The sequence below is a fragment of the Bison bison genome, unplaced genomic scaffold, assembly GCF_000754665.1.
Source record: "Bison bison bison isolate TAMUID 2011002044 unplaced genomic scaffold, Bison_UMD1.0 scf7180017864270, whole genome shotgun sequence".
NCBI classification, from domain to species: Eukaryota; Metazoa; Chordata; class Mammalia; order Artiodactyla; family Bovidae; genus Bison; species Bison bison.
Window position 1 is genome coordinate 2,643,125 of NW_011494842.1, and position 15,827 is coordinate 2,658,951.

At 37.6% G+C, this 15,827-nt stretch overlaps 1 protein-coding gene across 1 annotated transcript in view; it reads left to right on the plus strand.

Annotated features, from left to right (window-relative positions):
- BMP5 (bone morphogenetic protein 5) overlaps positions 1-15,827 on the plus strand; it is a 144,673-nt gene that overhangs the window by 61,967 nt on the left and 66,879 nt on the right. Inside the window, exon 2 of the mRNA XM_010848537.1 lies at positions 12,288-12,480. Within this exon, the coding sequence (XP_010846839.1) occupies positions 12,288-12,480 (193 nt within the window). The remainder of the gene's footprint in view (positions 1-12,287; positions 12,481-15,827) is intronic.

Here is a 15,827-nt window from a genome sequence, read left to right on the forward strand (position 1 = left end):
GATTTTCTCCCATTCTGAAGGCTGTCTTTTCACCTTGCTTATAGTTTCCTTTGTTGTGCAGAAGCTTTTAAGTTTAATTAGGTCCCATTTGGTTATTTTTGCTTTTATTTCCAATATTCTGGGAGGTGGGTCATAGAGGATCCTGCTGTGATGTATGTCGGAGAGTGTTTTGCCTATGTTCTCCTCTAGGAGTTTTATAAATCTAGCCTTGGTAAATTCAAAAAAAACTGAAATCATTCCAAGCATCTTTTCTGACCACAATGAAGTAAGATTAGATCTCAATTACAAGAGAAATACTATTAAAAATTCCAACATATGGAGGCTGAACAACACACTGCTGAATAATCAACAAATCACAGAAGAAATCAAAAAAGAAATCAAAATTTGCATAGAAACAAATGAAAATGAAAACACAACAACCCAAAACCTGTGGGACACTGTAAAAGCGGTCCTATGGGGAAAGTTCATAGCAATACAGGCATACCTCAAGAAACAGGAAAAAAGTCAAATAAATAGCCTAACTCTACACCTAAAGAAACTAGAAAAGGAAGAAATGAAGAACCCCAGGGTTAGTAGAAGGAAAGAAATCTTAAAAATTAGAGCAGAAATAAATGCAAAAGAAACAAAAGAGACCACAGCAAAACCCAACAAATCCAAAAGCTGGTTCTTTGAAAGGATAAATAAAATTGACAAACCATTAGCCAGACTCATCAAGAAACAAAGGGAGAAAAATCAAATCAATAAAATTAGAAATGAAAATGGAGAGATCACAACAGACAACACAGAAATACAAAGGATCATAAGAGACTACTATCAGCAATTATATGCCAATAAAATGGACAACGTGGAAGAAATGGACAAATTCTTAGAAAAGTACAACTTTCCAAAACTGGACCAGGAAGAAATAGAAAATCTTAACAAACCCATCACAAGCACAGAAATTGAAACTGTAATCAGAAATCTTCCAGCAAACAAAAGCCCAGGTCCAGACGGCTTCACAGCTGAATTCTACCAAAAATTTAGCGAAGAGCTAACACCTATCCTACTCAAACTCTTCCAGAAAATTGCAGAGGAAGGTAAACTTCCAAACTCATTCCATGAGGCCACCATCACCCTAATACCAAAACTTGACAAAGATGCCATAAAAAAAGAAAACTACAGGCCAATATCACTGATGAACATAGATGCAAAAATCCTTAACAAAATTCTAGCAATCAGAATCCAACAACACATTAAAAAGATCATACACCATGACCAAGTGGGCTTTATCCCAGGGATGCAAGGATTCTTCAATATCTACAAATCAATGAATGTTGAGTTTTAAGCCAACTTTTTCACTCTTCTCTTTCACTTTCATCAACAGGCTCTTTAGTTTTTCTTTGCTTTCTGCCATAAGGGTGGTGTCATCTGCATATCTGAGGTTATTGATATATCTCCTGGCAATCTTGATTCCAGCTTGTGCTTCCTCCAGCCCAGCATTTCTCATGATGTAGTCTGCATATAAGTTAAATAAGCAGAGTGACAATATACAGCCTTGACGAACTCCTTTTCCTATTTGGAACCACTCTGTTGTTCCACGTTCGTTTCTAACTGTTGCTTCTTGACCTGCATACAGATTTCTCAGGAGGCAGGTCAGGTGGTCTGGTATTCCCATCTCTTTTAGAATTTTCCACAGTTTGTGATGATCCACACAGTCAAAGGCTTTGGTATAGTCAATAAAGCAGAAATAGATATTTTTCTGGAACTCTCTTGCTTTTTCGATGATCCAACAGATGTTGGGAATTTGATTTCTGGTTCCTCTGCCTTTTCTAAAACCAGCTTGAACATCTGGAAGTTCACGGTTCACGTATTGTTGAAGCCTGGCTTGGAGAATTTTGAGCATTACTTTACTAGTGTGTGAGATGAGTGCAATTGTGCAGTAGTTTGAGCATTCTTTGGCATTGCCTTTTAAATAGAAGATTTTAAGGATATGTAAGTAGGAGATTTTAAGCAGTGGGATTTGGACTTTGAACATGTGGGAAGTGTCTTAGAGGATCTTAGGTCTAGGATCTAGGTCCACCCTCAACCCACTGTGTGCAAGCACAATGAACTACTTATTATTCACTCCTGTGGCCCTAAATTTCACATCTAATTCCACCTATACAAACCCCTTTCTCTATGTGGTGATGATTCTTTAAGGCCAAATTCAAAATGACCTCCCTTGAAGCCTCCTGCACCCTGTGTTGCTCCTTCCTTCCTTATTCTGTCCCCACACATGTCTTCCTCAAAACCCCACCCCACTCTGCCACATGGTGCTTCTCCACATCTGTTCTCATCCAGAGCTCCTAGCTCTTTGCTTCTGAGATCTCTGACCCAGAGCAGTTATCCAATTAATATTTTTGGCTTGATTAAAGTTAGAGGTAGTACCGTGGCTATTTTCAGGATAATCAAGATGTGTGTATATGGAAGACCAGAGACAGAAAAGCAGCTCCCTGGCAGCCAGGACTGGGATTGGATCAAGGAAGGGAGAAAAAGTTCAAAATGAAAATGTCTTCATCTTATGAAATCAACAAGTGCTTAATTTATTGCTATTACTGTTTATTACTGAACACATCAATTTTTATTCCAATGCTTGGTTTAACTATTATTATTGAATTCTAATAACCACTGATGGCTGAGTGCTGGGCCCCATCCAGTCTGAGAAGTGAGAGGAAACCTTAAGACAGTCTTCCTTCCAGTTCCAAAGCTCTTTTTGTAGAAGACTTAATGAATTATAGTTGATTTACAAGGTTGTGTTTAATCTCTGCTCTACAGCAAAGTGACTCAATTATGCATATATATGCTTCCTCATTGGAGAAGGCAATGGCACCCCACTCCAGTACTCTTGCCTGGAAAATCCCATGGACGGAGGAGCTTGGTGGGCTACAGTCCATGGGGTCGCTAAGAGTCAGACATGACTGAGCGACTTCACTTTCACCTTTCACTTTCACACATTGGAGAAGGAAATGGCAACCCACTCCAGTGTTCTTGCCTGGAGAATCCCAGGGACGGGGGATCCTGGTGGGCTGCTGTCTATGGGGTCACACAGAGTCGGACACGACTGAAGCGACTTAGCAGCAGCAGCAGCATGCTTCCTCATATTGTTTTCCATATGATTTATCACAGGATATTGAATTTTGCTCCCTGTGCTCTACAGCAGGACCTGTTGTTTATCCAGCCTATGTATAACAGTTTGTACCTGCTAATCCCAAACTCCCACCCCCTCCCTCTCACACCTCCCTCCTACTTGGCAGTCACAAGTCTGTCTGTATATCTCAGGTTTAATTCTTTGGGTCCCTAAATTGCTCATATTTTTAAAGCAAAGTAATATATAAATATTGGATCAGTAATTTAATTTTGTCAATTTCAAAATTATGAGCAGCATTGTTTTAATTAGTTCAGGAAATTAATTTCTTTACCTATCACAGGACAAGATTTAAATAATTTAACCATCTAACTATTGTTTTGCAATTTTTCCTCCTTATAAAACTATATTCATGAAGCATTTATGAGCACCAGTAAGAAGACTTCAACTATAGGACATTCAAAAGTCAATTGAAATTGTTCTTTGCAACAGACCATTCCGGGGGACAGTTTTCCCTTTTTCAAGTCACACATGGCTACGGTATTAAGAGGCTCTTAGGGTTTCTGGAATCTGGAGTTTACCACACTCTCTGGGATGGTTATCCTTTCAAAGAAACATGTAACATGTGCATTCACTGACCAATGAATAGGCCTTTATAGGCCCAAGTTTATGTTTCTCGGTGGACTAGTCAGTGAAGAATGCCTTGCAGAGTGAGGCATCTCAGTAGTCACATGACAGCTTTGCTATTTTTTTTTTTCACTTTAAAATGTAATACAGATTAATAATTCTATGAGTAATCTCTTAATGATTTTTTGCACTCAGCAGCAAACAATGATCTGTATTCTTTCAACAGCTGGCTGTGCTCCTGGGAAAACACTATCTTTGTCTTGCAGCTACTGGTTCTGTTTGAATCTTCCAAGTTACAGCCCTGTGTGGGAGATTAAGACTGATTACCCATGGATGCATCCCCTTAAAACGGCAGATAAATCACTAAACAGATAAAACTGCAATTCTCTGTTAATTAGCCCTACTCTTCAGATATTGCAGACAGCAAAATATTTAGTTAGGACATTTCTATCCAATTTCTACTTATGATAAAGTCATTCAGAGAGGTGTCTGTTTGGAAAAAAAGGGAATGCCATCAGTCATTGACTTCTGGAAAGTTATATCTCAACAAGAAAATGCCTCAGTGTATGTCTTGTCTTTAAACACAAGAAGCTTAATCTTTGCAGAACTTTGACAATTTAGAGCATTTAGAATGTAGTTTGGGGTTTCTATAAAGGCGATCCTGTTTCTTTTCACTCTCAGCCCATTACTCATGGAATGTGAATCTTCTGATTCATATATTACCTCTTGCATGCTTTGATGTTGCCACTTTTAAAATAAACTATAAAAATAAATCCACTCTCTGTTTCTGCCAGTGTAGGCGACCTTTCAGTTGTTCTAGGTGGTTTGTAGATGGAAACGTTTGGAAGACACAAAACATGCTTTCTGAAAGCAGAATGAGGTGCATTTCCCATCACCATTATAATTCTGTTTTGAGTGGTAAGCTGTATTAATTTTGCTGACTTTTTGATGCTTTTTTTTTTTTCTGTGAGCTGAGGTGTGTGTGTGTGTGTGTGTGTGTGCAGGAAGCAAATCTTTCATTTTTGTAGAGAGCGCTGTGGGCCACCATCAGCTGAAATGTTAAATAAACAACCCTGTGTTGATGCACTTGTTTAATATATGATGATCTTCGCCGGTTTTCATGTAACAGTCTTCCAAACAAGAGTGTATCACAAACGACAGTGGGAGAGGAGCCTGTGGCATTTGGGTTGTATTTGCATGGCTGTTTGGCAAAATATAACCCCTTGGTCTGGTTAGATACATAAGCAGATAAGAAAATAGAAGTCTAGGCAGGTTGTCCTCTTCTCTTTTTAAATACAATTTTCAAAGGTGAGTCAATTGATAAAGATGTATGTTTTAAGTCTAGCTGTATTTGTTCCTAAGGGCTTCCCAAGTAGCTCAGCTGATAAAGAATCCACCTGCAATGCAGGAGACCCTGGTTTGATTCCTGGGTTGGGAAGTTCCCCTGGAGAAGGGATACGTTATCCATTCTAGTAGTCTTGGGCTTCCCTGGTGGTTCAGATGGTAAAGAATCCACCTGTAATGCGGGAGACCTGGGTTCAGTCCCTGGGTTGGGAAGATCCCCTTGAGGAGGGCATGCATGGCAACCCTCTCCAGTGTTCTTGCCTGGAGAATCGCCATGGATAGAGGAGCCTGGTGGACTACAGTCTTTGGGGTTACAGAGAGTCAGACACGACTGAGCAATTGAGCACATATTTGTTCGTATACTCTCTTTTGCATTTCATATGAGAGAAACTGTGAAGTGTTGTGGGATGAAGAGATGATCCCCACCAGAAACAAGTGTTAACCTCCTGGTCTCAGCCTATTTCAACCCCTGCATCATTTTATCCCCCTGGACAAGTCTTGGTGTGACTTGAGTGAGCTCACCCTTCTTTTTTATTGTTTTGTTTCCTTTTTGTTTTTATTTGTCTTGTCTGGCAATGAGATCTTTTCTACTCTCGAATAGGAATGTATTGACAGTTATGGTTTTTATAAGATCTGGCAGATCTTAATCTTATAAGGCAGACTTTATTAGAAATGATAATAAGGTTGTATTGGAAACTCATACATAGCATTTGTTGATTTAACACAGAAGTAAAATAATGAATTGAAAGCTCCAAATATTTAATACATTGTGAATCAAATCAAAACCTCCAAATATTTTGTACATATTGCAATGATTTTTTCTACTTTTTTATTATCTTTTAAGCTTTCCAAGCCATTTACAATTGCATTGAGTTATGTAGCACAGTGTAATATACAGAGAAACACAATATATTTAATATAAAAGTAATCACAATATGAACAAGGCAAAGATAGCTCCTATAAAAAGCTTACATTTAAAGAGTATGAGATGTATGTGTTCTCGTTCATCTATTTTGGAAGTGTTGTTTTAGTAGTAGGTCAGGTGGAGAAAGCTAACAGCTAGTGAGTTACAATCATTTTAAAATGTAGTTGTAGGAAAAGGATGGACTTGTTTGCTAATAGATATATTATATAAGGGCTTTTCTGGCAGTCCAGTGGTTAAGCTCTGTCTTCCACTGCAGGGGATACAAGTTGGAACCCTATTTGGAGAACTGGGATCCCACAAACCATGCAATGTGGCTAAAAAAAGAAAAGAAAAAGAAATATTATGTAATATTAATTCAACTTGTGAATACAATCGCTTGCTTGTTCATAAACATTTCCTTGGATAAGAAATGGAGTAAGTATTAAAAAAGTGAATATAATATAAAGTTTTCTAAGATAAAGGTTGGAGGGAGTGATTTCTAGAATGAGTGGAGTTCAGAATGTAAGGCATCCTCTCTAGGGTAGGAACATCTCATAGAGGAGAACGAAAGCATTGAAAGATCAACTCTCCTGAGGGATAATTAGACAAAATGAACAAACAAAATGACATCCAGGAAAAGCTAACACACAGTGTCTTGTTGGGGCTTGTGAAGTTGACATCTTGATCTTGGGTTGAAATCTGTTCTCTCCCAATTATAGGCTGTGGGCTCTTGAGCAAGTAAGAGAAACTTACGGACATAAGTAAAGTTGCAAGGATTAAATAAAATATATGTCCCCCCCTCCCCTCAAATGAGAGGCAAATAAATCTGGATGCCCTCAGTCAGTGGGCAATGTGGCTTGATGGGTCTGAGGGAAAACACAGAAACAGCCTTTGATCTATTCATAGTCTTTCATTCAACCAAAGTTTATTAGGAGATTTCTTTGAATCAATATTTTGTTGGGTTAGATGCTGATTATACACTGGTGATCAAACCCTTGCTACTTCACCTGTCCTCCACATTTTTGTGTATTGTTGATAAAGATTGTTGAAATATACAATTGATCCCCCAAACAACACAGTTGGAACTGCATGGATCCTCTAATATGCAGATTTTTTCAATAAACATGCTGGAAACATTTTTGGAGATCTGAAGCAGTTTGAAAAAGCCCAGACATGAACATAATAACCTAGAAAAATCAGAAAAATTAAGAAAAAGTTAAGTATGTCATGAATGCATACAATATACATAGATATAACATACAAAATATGTGTTAATCAAAAGTTTATGATATAAGTAAGGCTTCCAGTCAACTGTAGGCTATTAGTAGTTAAGTTTTGTGGAGGCAAACTTAAACACAGATTTTTGACTGTGCAGGAGGTCAGTTTTCCTGGCCCCTGCATTGTTCAAGAGTCACCTGTACTAACAATGAACTAGTCCCTAAGTAGGATGTCATTATGTAGGTGGTATGGATATTGAACAAAGATTTATAATGAGCTTTAGAAGACGGACATCTGTTACTGCCTAGCTGTCATCACCCAATTTCTTATTCTTAAGTTGGGGATATTAGTATTTGACACTTCCCTAGGTAACTGAGATTACCTTGTGAATATTTGTGAGCATCATTAGGAGTGCAAGGCTATATAAATACTACTTTTATTCCATTACTCATTGCAACATGTCCCATGGAATTTACTGGTGCAATTATAATTCAAAGCAGTAGGATATAGGAATTTGAATTGCTGGACAAATCTGCACTGCAACTTTATTCTGTGTGGTATATTTAATATAAAATTTTATTAAACTCTTTGAAAATCTGCCCCCTTAAGGGGTTAGGTTAAAGAGCCTGGATTAGAAAACTGAAATTTTATAATAACAGCTGAAACTCTAGCTTTCCACTTTATTACACTAACATCTCACAGGGGATTCCAGAACAGTAGATGACTTTACATAATATGAATTCAATACTCATCTGCATCATGCAGGTGCATGCTCTAGATTGGACCTTAACAAACTCATGTCAAAGTTCTGATGTTCAAAATTACAGTTATTCTTGTCTAAATTTCAAATGCAAAATTGATTGTTAATGGAAAATTGAATAATGGTTGTTATCACTCAGAATTTTGAATATTGACTTTCAGAATAGAGAATATATACTTTTGAATGACTGATGAGTGCTTAGAGTCTAAAGTGTGGAATTTCTCAAGCAGAGTCTGGATCAGTGCCACCCACTCAAACAAACAGAACACTTCTGCAGCAAAGCAATAAATATAAAGTGGGGATAAATGGGGACTTTAAAAATCATCTCAAATTGGTTAATTTTCAGTTTTTATGCCAATTGAAGCTAAAGCCAAAATTGCAGTTTACAGAGTTTTTTGGATTTTGGACTTGTAAATGCAAAATTTCAGATCTTTTATTTCCTTTTTTAAAAAATGAAATATAGTTTATTTACAATGTTGTGTTAGTTTCAAGTGTGCAGCAAAATGATTCATATATATACATATATGTATGCATATATATATATATATATATCCTTTTTCAGATTCTTTTCCACTATAGGTTATTACAAGGTATTGAGTATAGCTCCCTGTGCTATAGAGTAGGTCCTGTTGTTTACTTATTTTATATATGGTAGTGTGTATCTGTTAATCCCAAATTTCAAATTTATCTGATCTTTATTAAAGCATAACTACTTAGGACAAAGTAACAGTCTCTTAGCACAAGCAGCCCAGCCTCGTGTTAAGAATCACAGTTTGGTTCAAGTGCTTGGATTTGTCAGGTCAGTTTATTTCTCTTCCTCAGTTCCTATCTTGTCACATCAAAAATTTGGAGCAATGGAGTAAAAGGTGTAGAACAACAGACAAGTTACAGCTCAGTTCAGCTCATGGATCTTTTATAAGACAGACACTCCCAAGACACGGGAGCAGGCTGACCCCGAAGGAGTTCTCATCCTTCCTATCGATCCCTCTTGGCTTCCCCGTTTCATACTTCCAGTTCCTACTTTTGGCTATGCCCTGTGCAAAGCAGGACTTGTACCCACCACCAATTAATGAAAGGGAATTCAAATGGGCATACCCTCAAGGCCAATTGACAATTCCAAGTTATATAACAACAAGCTGTGTTGTTTATGTCTTCCCATAATTCAGTCTGTTATAATTAAATGTAAAATATTCATGAGCCCTTAATGGACTCCTTACTGCCCAAAGTTACTTAGAGAAGCCCCTGTGGTTATTTTGCATTGCCTGTGTACCTAGGGTGCCTGTGCAGGAGTGGAAAAGTCTGTGTGATTACTTTGAAGCATATCTGTGAGCTCTCCTGGGTGTGCCTGGCATGGAGTTTAGAGATCAGTTTGCATCCCTTTAGACAGGACACTGCTTGTTGCTGATGCCTAACTTTCTACCTAACAGATTCAAATTATTTCGCAAAGTTTCTTTGCCTCCTCAGTTTCTTCATCTTCAAAATTAGGATGATAATAGAACCTACCCCACAGATTGTTATGAAGTGTAATGTGTTAATGTTAATAAAATACTTAAACCAGTTTTATTTAAATATGTTTCATGATATCTGTGTTGTCTCAATGAGGATCAAAAAAGAAGACGTTTACAGTGAATGAAACGTAGTGTGTAAAAAAAGAGTTTTGGCCAATTTTAAATTCATATGTACACTCTAGCTATTAGAAGTCCAGTTTGTAGGTAATTTTCTGTGCTTACACTTTTGAGGTGGAGACATGTTCATAGCACTACAGTCAGCTGAAGTTTAAACATATAGCACACTATAGTCAGCTGAAGTTTAAACATAAAAGCGATTTAATTTATGGAACACAATAGGATCTTAAAAATGCAGTCATCTTTCTTATTTAGGGAAAGGTTAATTAATTTCTCCAGGGATGAACCTCTTTTAGGACCAGTGAAAGTTGCTCAGTCATGTTCAGCTCTTTGTGATCCCATGAACTATACTATACAGTCCATGGAATTCTCCATGCCAGAATACTGGAGTGGGTAGCCTTTTGCTTCTCCAGGGATCTTCCCAACCCAGGGATCCAACCCAAGTCTCCTGCGTTGCAGGTGGATTCTTTACCAGCTGAGCCACAGGGGAAGCCCTTAGGACCAAGATAATGATACTTAAATAAAACAAAAGTTCATGAGTCATGGGAGATAGTGTTGGTGTAGCCAGGCAGCCTGAGAGCACCGTTCTCTCCAAGTTCATGGGATGAAGATGACTCCAGGCGTAGCTTACCTTTTCCTTTTTGCTGGGGTAGGTATCTAAGGTGGACGTGGGGCTGAGTTTCTTGCTCTCCTAAACCACCTGCTACTCCTCTAGGGAAAATAACCCAGAGATGATTTTAGAGGATAAAGGCAAAGATTGTGGGTTTCTTTATCATGAGTTTCCTCTCAGACTTGGAACCTGTCTGATGCTGGTACTTAAGCAGCCTTGGTTCCCCAAAATCACTCCTCAATGATCATGACTACCTTCTCTCTTTCTTAATCCTGACCTTCCTCTGGTTTAGGACCCCAATGTCATAAATTTCCAGCAGTGTTGGTAATGACATTTTAATTAATCTCCTAAAGATATTCTTGTATCTTAATGCCATTAACAAACTTTGGGAGTTGTTTTTATAGCATACATCTTTTATCTTCTTTAATGACATTTTAGCAATGAAATATCACTGAATGTAGGTAAAAAATATTATTGTAGGTTTGTGAGACACTTGGAACACAGTACTTTGCAGTGGATTTTTTGTAACCTGTCCTATGCGTGCTAAATTGCTTCTGTCATGTCTCTTTGGACCATCATCTGCCAGGCTTCACTGTCCAATATTATCTGAGATAACTGAGATTTTAAGAAACCTACCAATGCTGCGAAACTTAATTCCATCAAATGATATGTCATTACTAAACATGTGCCCTTTCATTAGGTGGCTCTTTAAGAAAGACTTTGGTACCCAGCATGAGACAAGGTGGGATGCAGGACTCCTCACTGCAGTGCTGCGCCTGGACTGGTCTCCTTGAGTAAAAAAATACAAAGAAACTATAAGGGGCTAAAAATAACTATGTGTATGCCAGTTGGGGCAAAATAGAGACAACAAATACAAAAAGATCAAAAACTCAACTGCCACTTCTAAAGAGCCTGGAGCAAAACCAGGGTGTTGAGAGCAAAAGCAGGGTCCTGCACATGTCCCCTGCACACAGCACCACCTGTCTGAGCCATTCCTCTGGCCTGACTTCTGGACCCTGGACCCTCAGCTCCTATAAGGAGCCGGCTCACTGCCACCCTCCCCTCAGCAGGAAGCAAGGGCATCTATTGCTTTTGCTCCCTGCTGCTGTAACAGGGGCCCCAGTAAAGCCTTGTCTGAATTTCTTGTCTGACCTCTGATCAATTTCTATTGATTAGGGAAGGCCAAGACCCCTGGTGGATAACAAGCATAGACTGTATCAAGCAATACAGCATTTTATAAAGCCAGATTATGTAATGATATGCCTGACACTTCCTGTCCTGAGTTCTTCAACACTCCTTCACATTCCCAAGAGGAAAAATTCTCTGACCTCTTTTGGTAGGAAGGTCGCTGAAGGCGGAATCGTGTTCCTCTCTCAATTACGGAGCCTAAGAACAGGCGGAGGGCTTTGGGAGACTGGATGCTGCAGCACCACCGGTGCAGAGGCGGGGGCGGAGGGAGGGGGGCGCAATTGGGGAGGTTGCACTCAGTAACCACTAAGAACTAATGAAAGTGCATTAAAAAAAAATAGAGCACTGCATTTGCTAAAAGGAGGAAAAAACTCTCCTGGGAAGACATTTTAGAAATAATCTTCCTTGTGAAAATGAATTTGTTTTATTTCCTTGACCTCTAAAATTTCATAAACACAGTCCCGCTGTGCCGGCAGCTCCCTGGGCCGCCTTCCGATTTTCCTCCCTTGGCTGTACTAAATCTCACCGCTGACCTCACCTGGAACTCTGGAGCTTTCTATCACAGAGTCCTAATTCTTGTATGAAGCCTCCTCTGTTCCGGTACTGGATACACACACTAGTAATAACTTTACAACCATCCCTTTAAAAAACATTTTTGGATAACCTTTCCATTTAGGAGCCAGGAATTTGTATAAAACCGCAGAGGTTATATTGCTTTTGAACTAAAGGCTGTTGGTTTGTGGAATTTCCTTTAACTAGAAACACATATGAGTCTGTGGTTTTAGTGTTTTCCCAGTTTTATAACATCCTGCTTGTTTGTTTTCCAAAGTGAAAGAATTTACCATTAATTTCCATACTTAATAAAAAAAGACTAACGTTTTACTTCCTTTTCTGTTTGTTGGTTTCAGTTGAAAGAGACAAAGATTTTTCGCACCAGCGAAGGCATTACAAAGAATTCCGGTTCGATCTTACGCAGATTCCTCAAGGAGAAGCAGTGACGGCTGCCGAATTCCGGATATACAAGGATAGGAGCAACGGCCGGTTTGAAAATGAAACGATTAAGATTAGCATATATCAGATCATCAAGGAATACGCAAATAGGTATCAGTATTTCATCTGGCTTATTATCCTAGCAGATGCACATTACACTGTAGTAAAATCCGTTGATAACCCGTGTAATGTGTCGAATCATGCTTGTTTGCATGTGATGGCACCAAGGCATGTATAGACACGTGGAAGACGCATGTAACTGACTGAAACGTGCCTCGTATATTTCACAGCTTTTTCGTACTCCCGACACCCATCTGTGCTCTATGGTCTTATGCTCCCCTGTATGTGTTCTCCAGGCCTGTTGCCTCGTTTCTAAAATGAGAAAACTTCCATTTTAATTCTGCACATATGGAATTTATGATTAACATTATTTAAATCACTTGTCTTTTAAGTTACAGTGACTTTATTTTTTCCTGGTGTTAAGTGTAAACTGTGTATACTTGTTATGTGGGTTTTGTGTTTGCAGTAAATTCGGACAGCTAATCTGTATGTCTTCTGTTTATAAAATGCTTAATTCAAAATGGTACAAAAATGGACGAAGAATCTGAAATATGAAATGTATGAAAACCTCAGCTGATAATTACTGCAAATGAGCTATCAAATATAAGAATTAGAAAGAGACTTTAGTGGTATTTTCAGACCTTCTACCAATATAGAAATTGGTAAACCTTTTATTTATATAAAACCTTTGACAACTGATAAGCACTTTTGTTAGACTGCTCTTACTTTTTAATTCTCATTGAGATATTACGTTGAGGTGGAATTTGTTTTCCATTCATTAAATCTAGATTTCCACTTTAATGAAATACTATTCCTTCTTTGACAAGACAAACATTTAGAGACAGCTATCATGAACCTGCTGAGGCCTCTCTCTCCTTATTGAATATTTCTAGCTCCTGACATTTGCTTTTTTTTTTTTTTTTGGTGTTAGAGTGTACAGGATTTTCCAGTGAGTGTTCCATAGAAACTAACTCCTTATAATACTCAATGAAAGAAGAGAATAAAATGCTTCCAGGGTCAAATGCATTTCAAAAGTCTACTTGTCAGGCTGTGTTTTAGGTGCTTCACCGTTCATATCAGAATAGTAAAGTCTTGTCAGCAAAGAAACCTGTCAATTTAGTTTTACCTAGTCTTTTTCAAAATTAATCAACTACAGAATCTTTTCCTTTGGTTATCCTTAATATCCTATGAAACACTAGTTCAACAGGACACACCTTAATAGAAGCTTATCTCTGTACACTGTTATTTTCAGAGCAGTGATCTCAAAGCAGAAACAAATCTCTCTGCTCTTTTCTCAGCTGTAACACATACTAGCTGCTTGTTTATGGGTGAGTTTTTTTTGTTTTAAATTTCAGTCTGGTGGTTCCATTTATAAAAAGATACTAATTATTTTCTCACTACTTTATTTTTTAAAAAATACTAAATAATGGTGGTGTCTTTTAAAATTAAATGAATAGAATTGAAAATAATGATTCAAATACTATTTAATTATATTGCCATAGTTAATAAATCCTTCATTTATTTTCTCTTTTAACTATGTCTGTTTTGACATTTGGGCTTGTGACATCCTGAAAAAAGGGACAGTGTGTTAAGTAACTTTTTATTTTTAGAATCACAACTATGAATTTGTTTGATATGATTTACAATTTTGAAACTGTCATTAGCCACAAATGGGGTACTTCCTCCATGCTGCTGCTGCTGCTGCTAAGTCACGTCAGTCGTGTCCAACTCTGTGCGACCACATAGACATCAGCTCACCAGGCTCCCCCATCCCTGGGGTTCTCCAGGCAAGAACACTGGAGTGGGTTGCCATTTCCTTCTCCAATGCATGAAAGTGAAAAGTGAAAGTGAAGTCGCTCAGCAACCCCATGGACTGCAGCTACTTCGTCCATGGACATATCCTAAAATGCCTGAATTATCTTACTTTTTGACTATTTGCAAAGTATTACTATGTATGTTAAATCTGTACTTGGTTATTCAACATGCTAAGTATTTTTTACAGGAACTGTTTGTACACCAGGCCCCTATTACTTTGTTTGAATCTAAATATAGACATTTACACTGACCACAGTTAAAGGTCCTAACTTTATTTAGGTCCATTGTTCTATCTGCTCAGGATATTTTTGAATGTCCTCCACTGAACTAGCTATGCTCTGAGCTTGTTTTCATTCTATGTTGTAAGTATGGTAACTACAGTTACATAATTTATGACATAATAACAATGATGAAAATAAAGGACTAATACACTTGTAATTAGAAAATAATGCTAATATTTATAATTATTTAATAATTATTCATTGATATTTATAGGTTTATTTATGAATGAACATATGCTGAGTTTTATTAATAATACATTTTGAAATATTTATGAGTATTGATGCTTAATCAGATATAATAGTTTTGGAAATTTTCATTTCTCTCCAAAAATGAAACATTTGTCTATTTTGAAACTTTGGTATTTCTCTAATTATAGCTGATAAACATGTGTTCTGTCTGACTGCTCTATCACTGTTCTTGGGTATAATTTGGTTAAGTCTTTACTTATTTTAATATGTGTTTAAATCTACTGTAAGATCCAGAATTTCACTAATATTTTTCCTAATTCTTTGAAAATGATTTTTGAAATCTGAACTACATGTATCTCCTTGATTGATGTTTTCTCACCCTACCATTCCAGACTCTAGAATGGCATAGCTTGGATAGGATTCCATTCAATTTAATGAACATTTTTTTGAAATATTTAACTCAGTGAATTCAACTGAATATTAATTCAGTTCTACCAAGTTCATATTTTTTAATATTTACTATTAAGTACTGTTGCCCTTTGTGATTTTCTCCTGTCCAGTTCAGTTCAATTCAGTTGACCAGTTGTCCGACTCTTTGTGACTCAGTGGACTGCAGCATTCCAGGTTTCCCTGTCCATCACCAACTCCTGGAGCTTGCCTCAGACTCATGTCCATCGAGTTGGTGATGCCATCCAACCATCTCATTTTCCATCTTCTTCTCCTGCCTTCAATATTTGCCAGCATCAGGGTCTTTTCAAATGAGTCAGTTCTTCACATCAGGTGGCCAAAGTATTGGCGTTTCAGCTTCAGCATCAGTCCTTCCAACGAATATTCAGGACTGATTTCCTTTAGGATGGACTGGTTGGATCTCCTTGAAATCCAAGGGACTCTCAAGAGTCTTCTCCAACCCCACAGTTCAGAAGCATCAATTCTTTGGTGCTCAGCTTTCCTTATGGTCCAAATTCACATCCATACATGACCAGTAGAAAAACCATAACCTTGACTAGATGGACCTTTGTTGAAAAAGTAATGTCTCTGCTTTTTTTTTTTTTTTTTTTTTATTTTTTTTTTTTAATTTTATTTTTAAACTTTACATAATTGTATTAGTTCTGT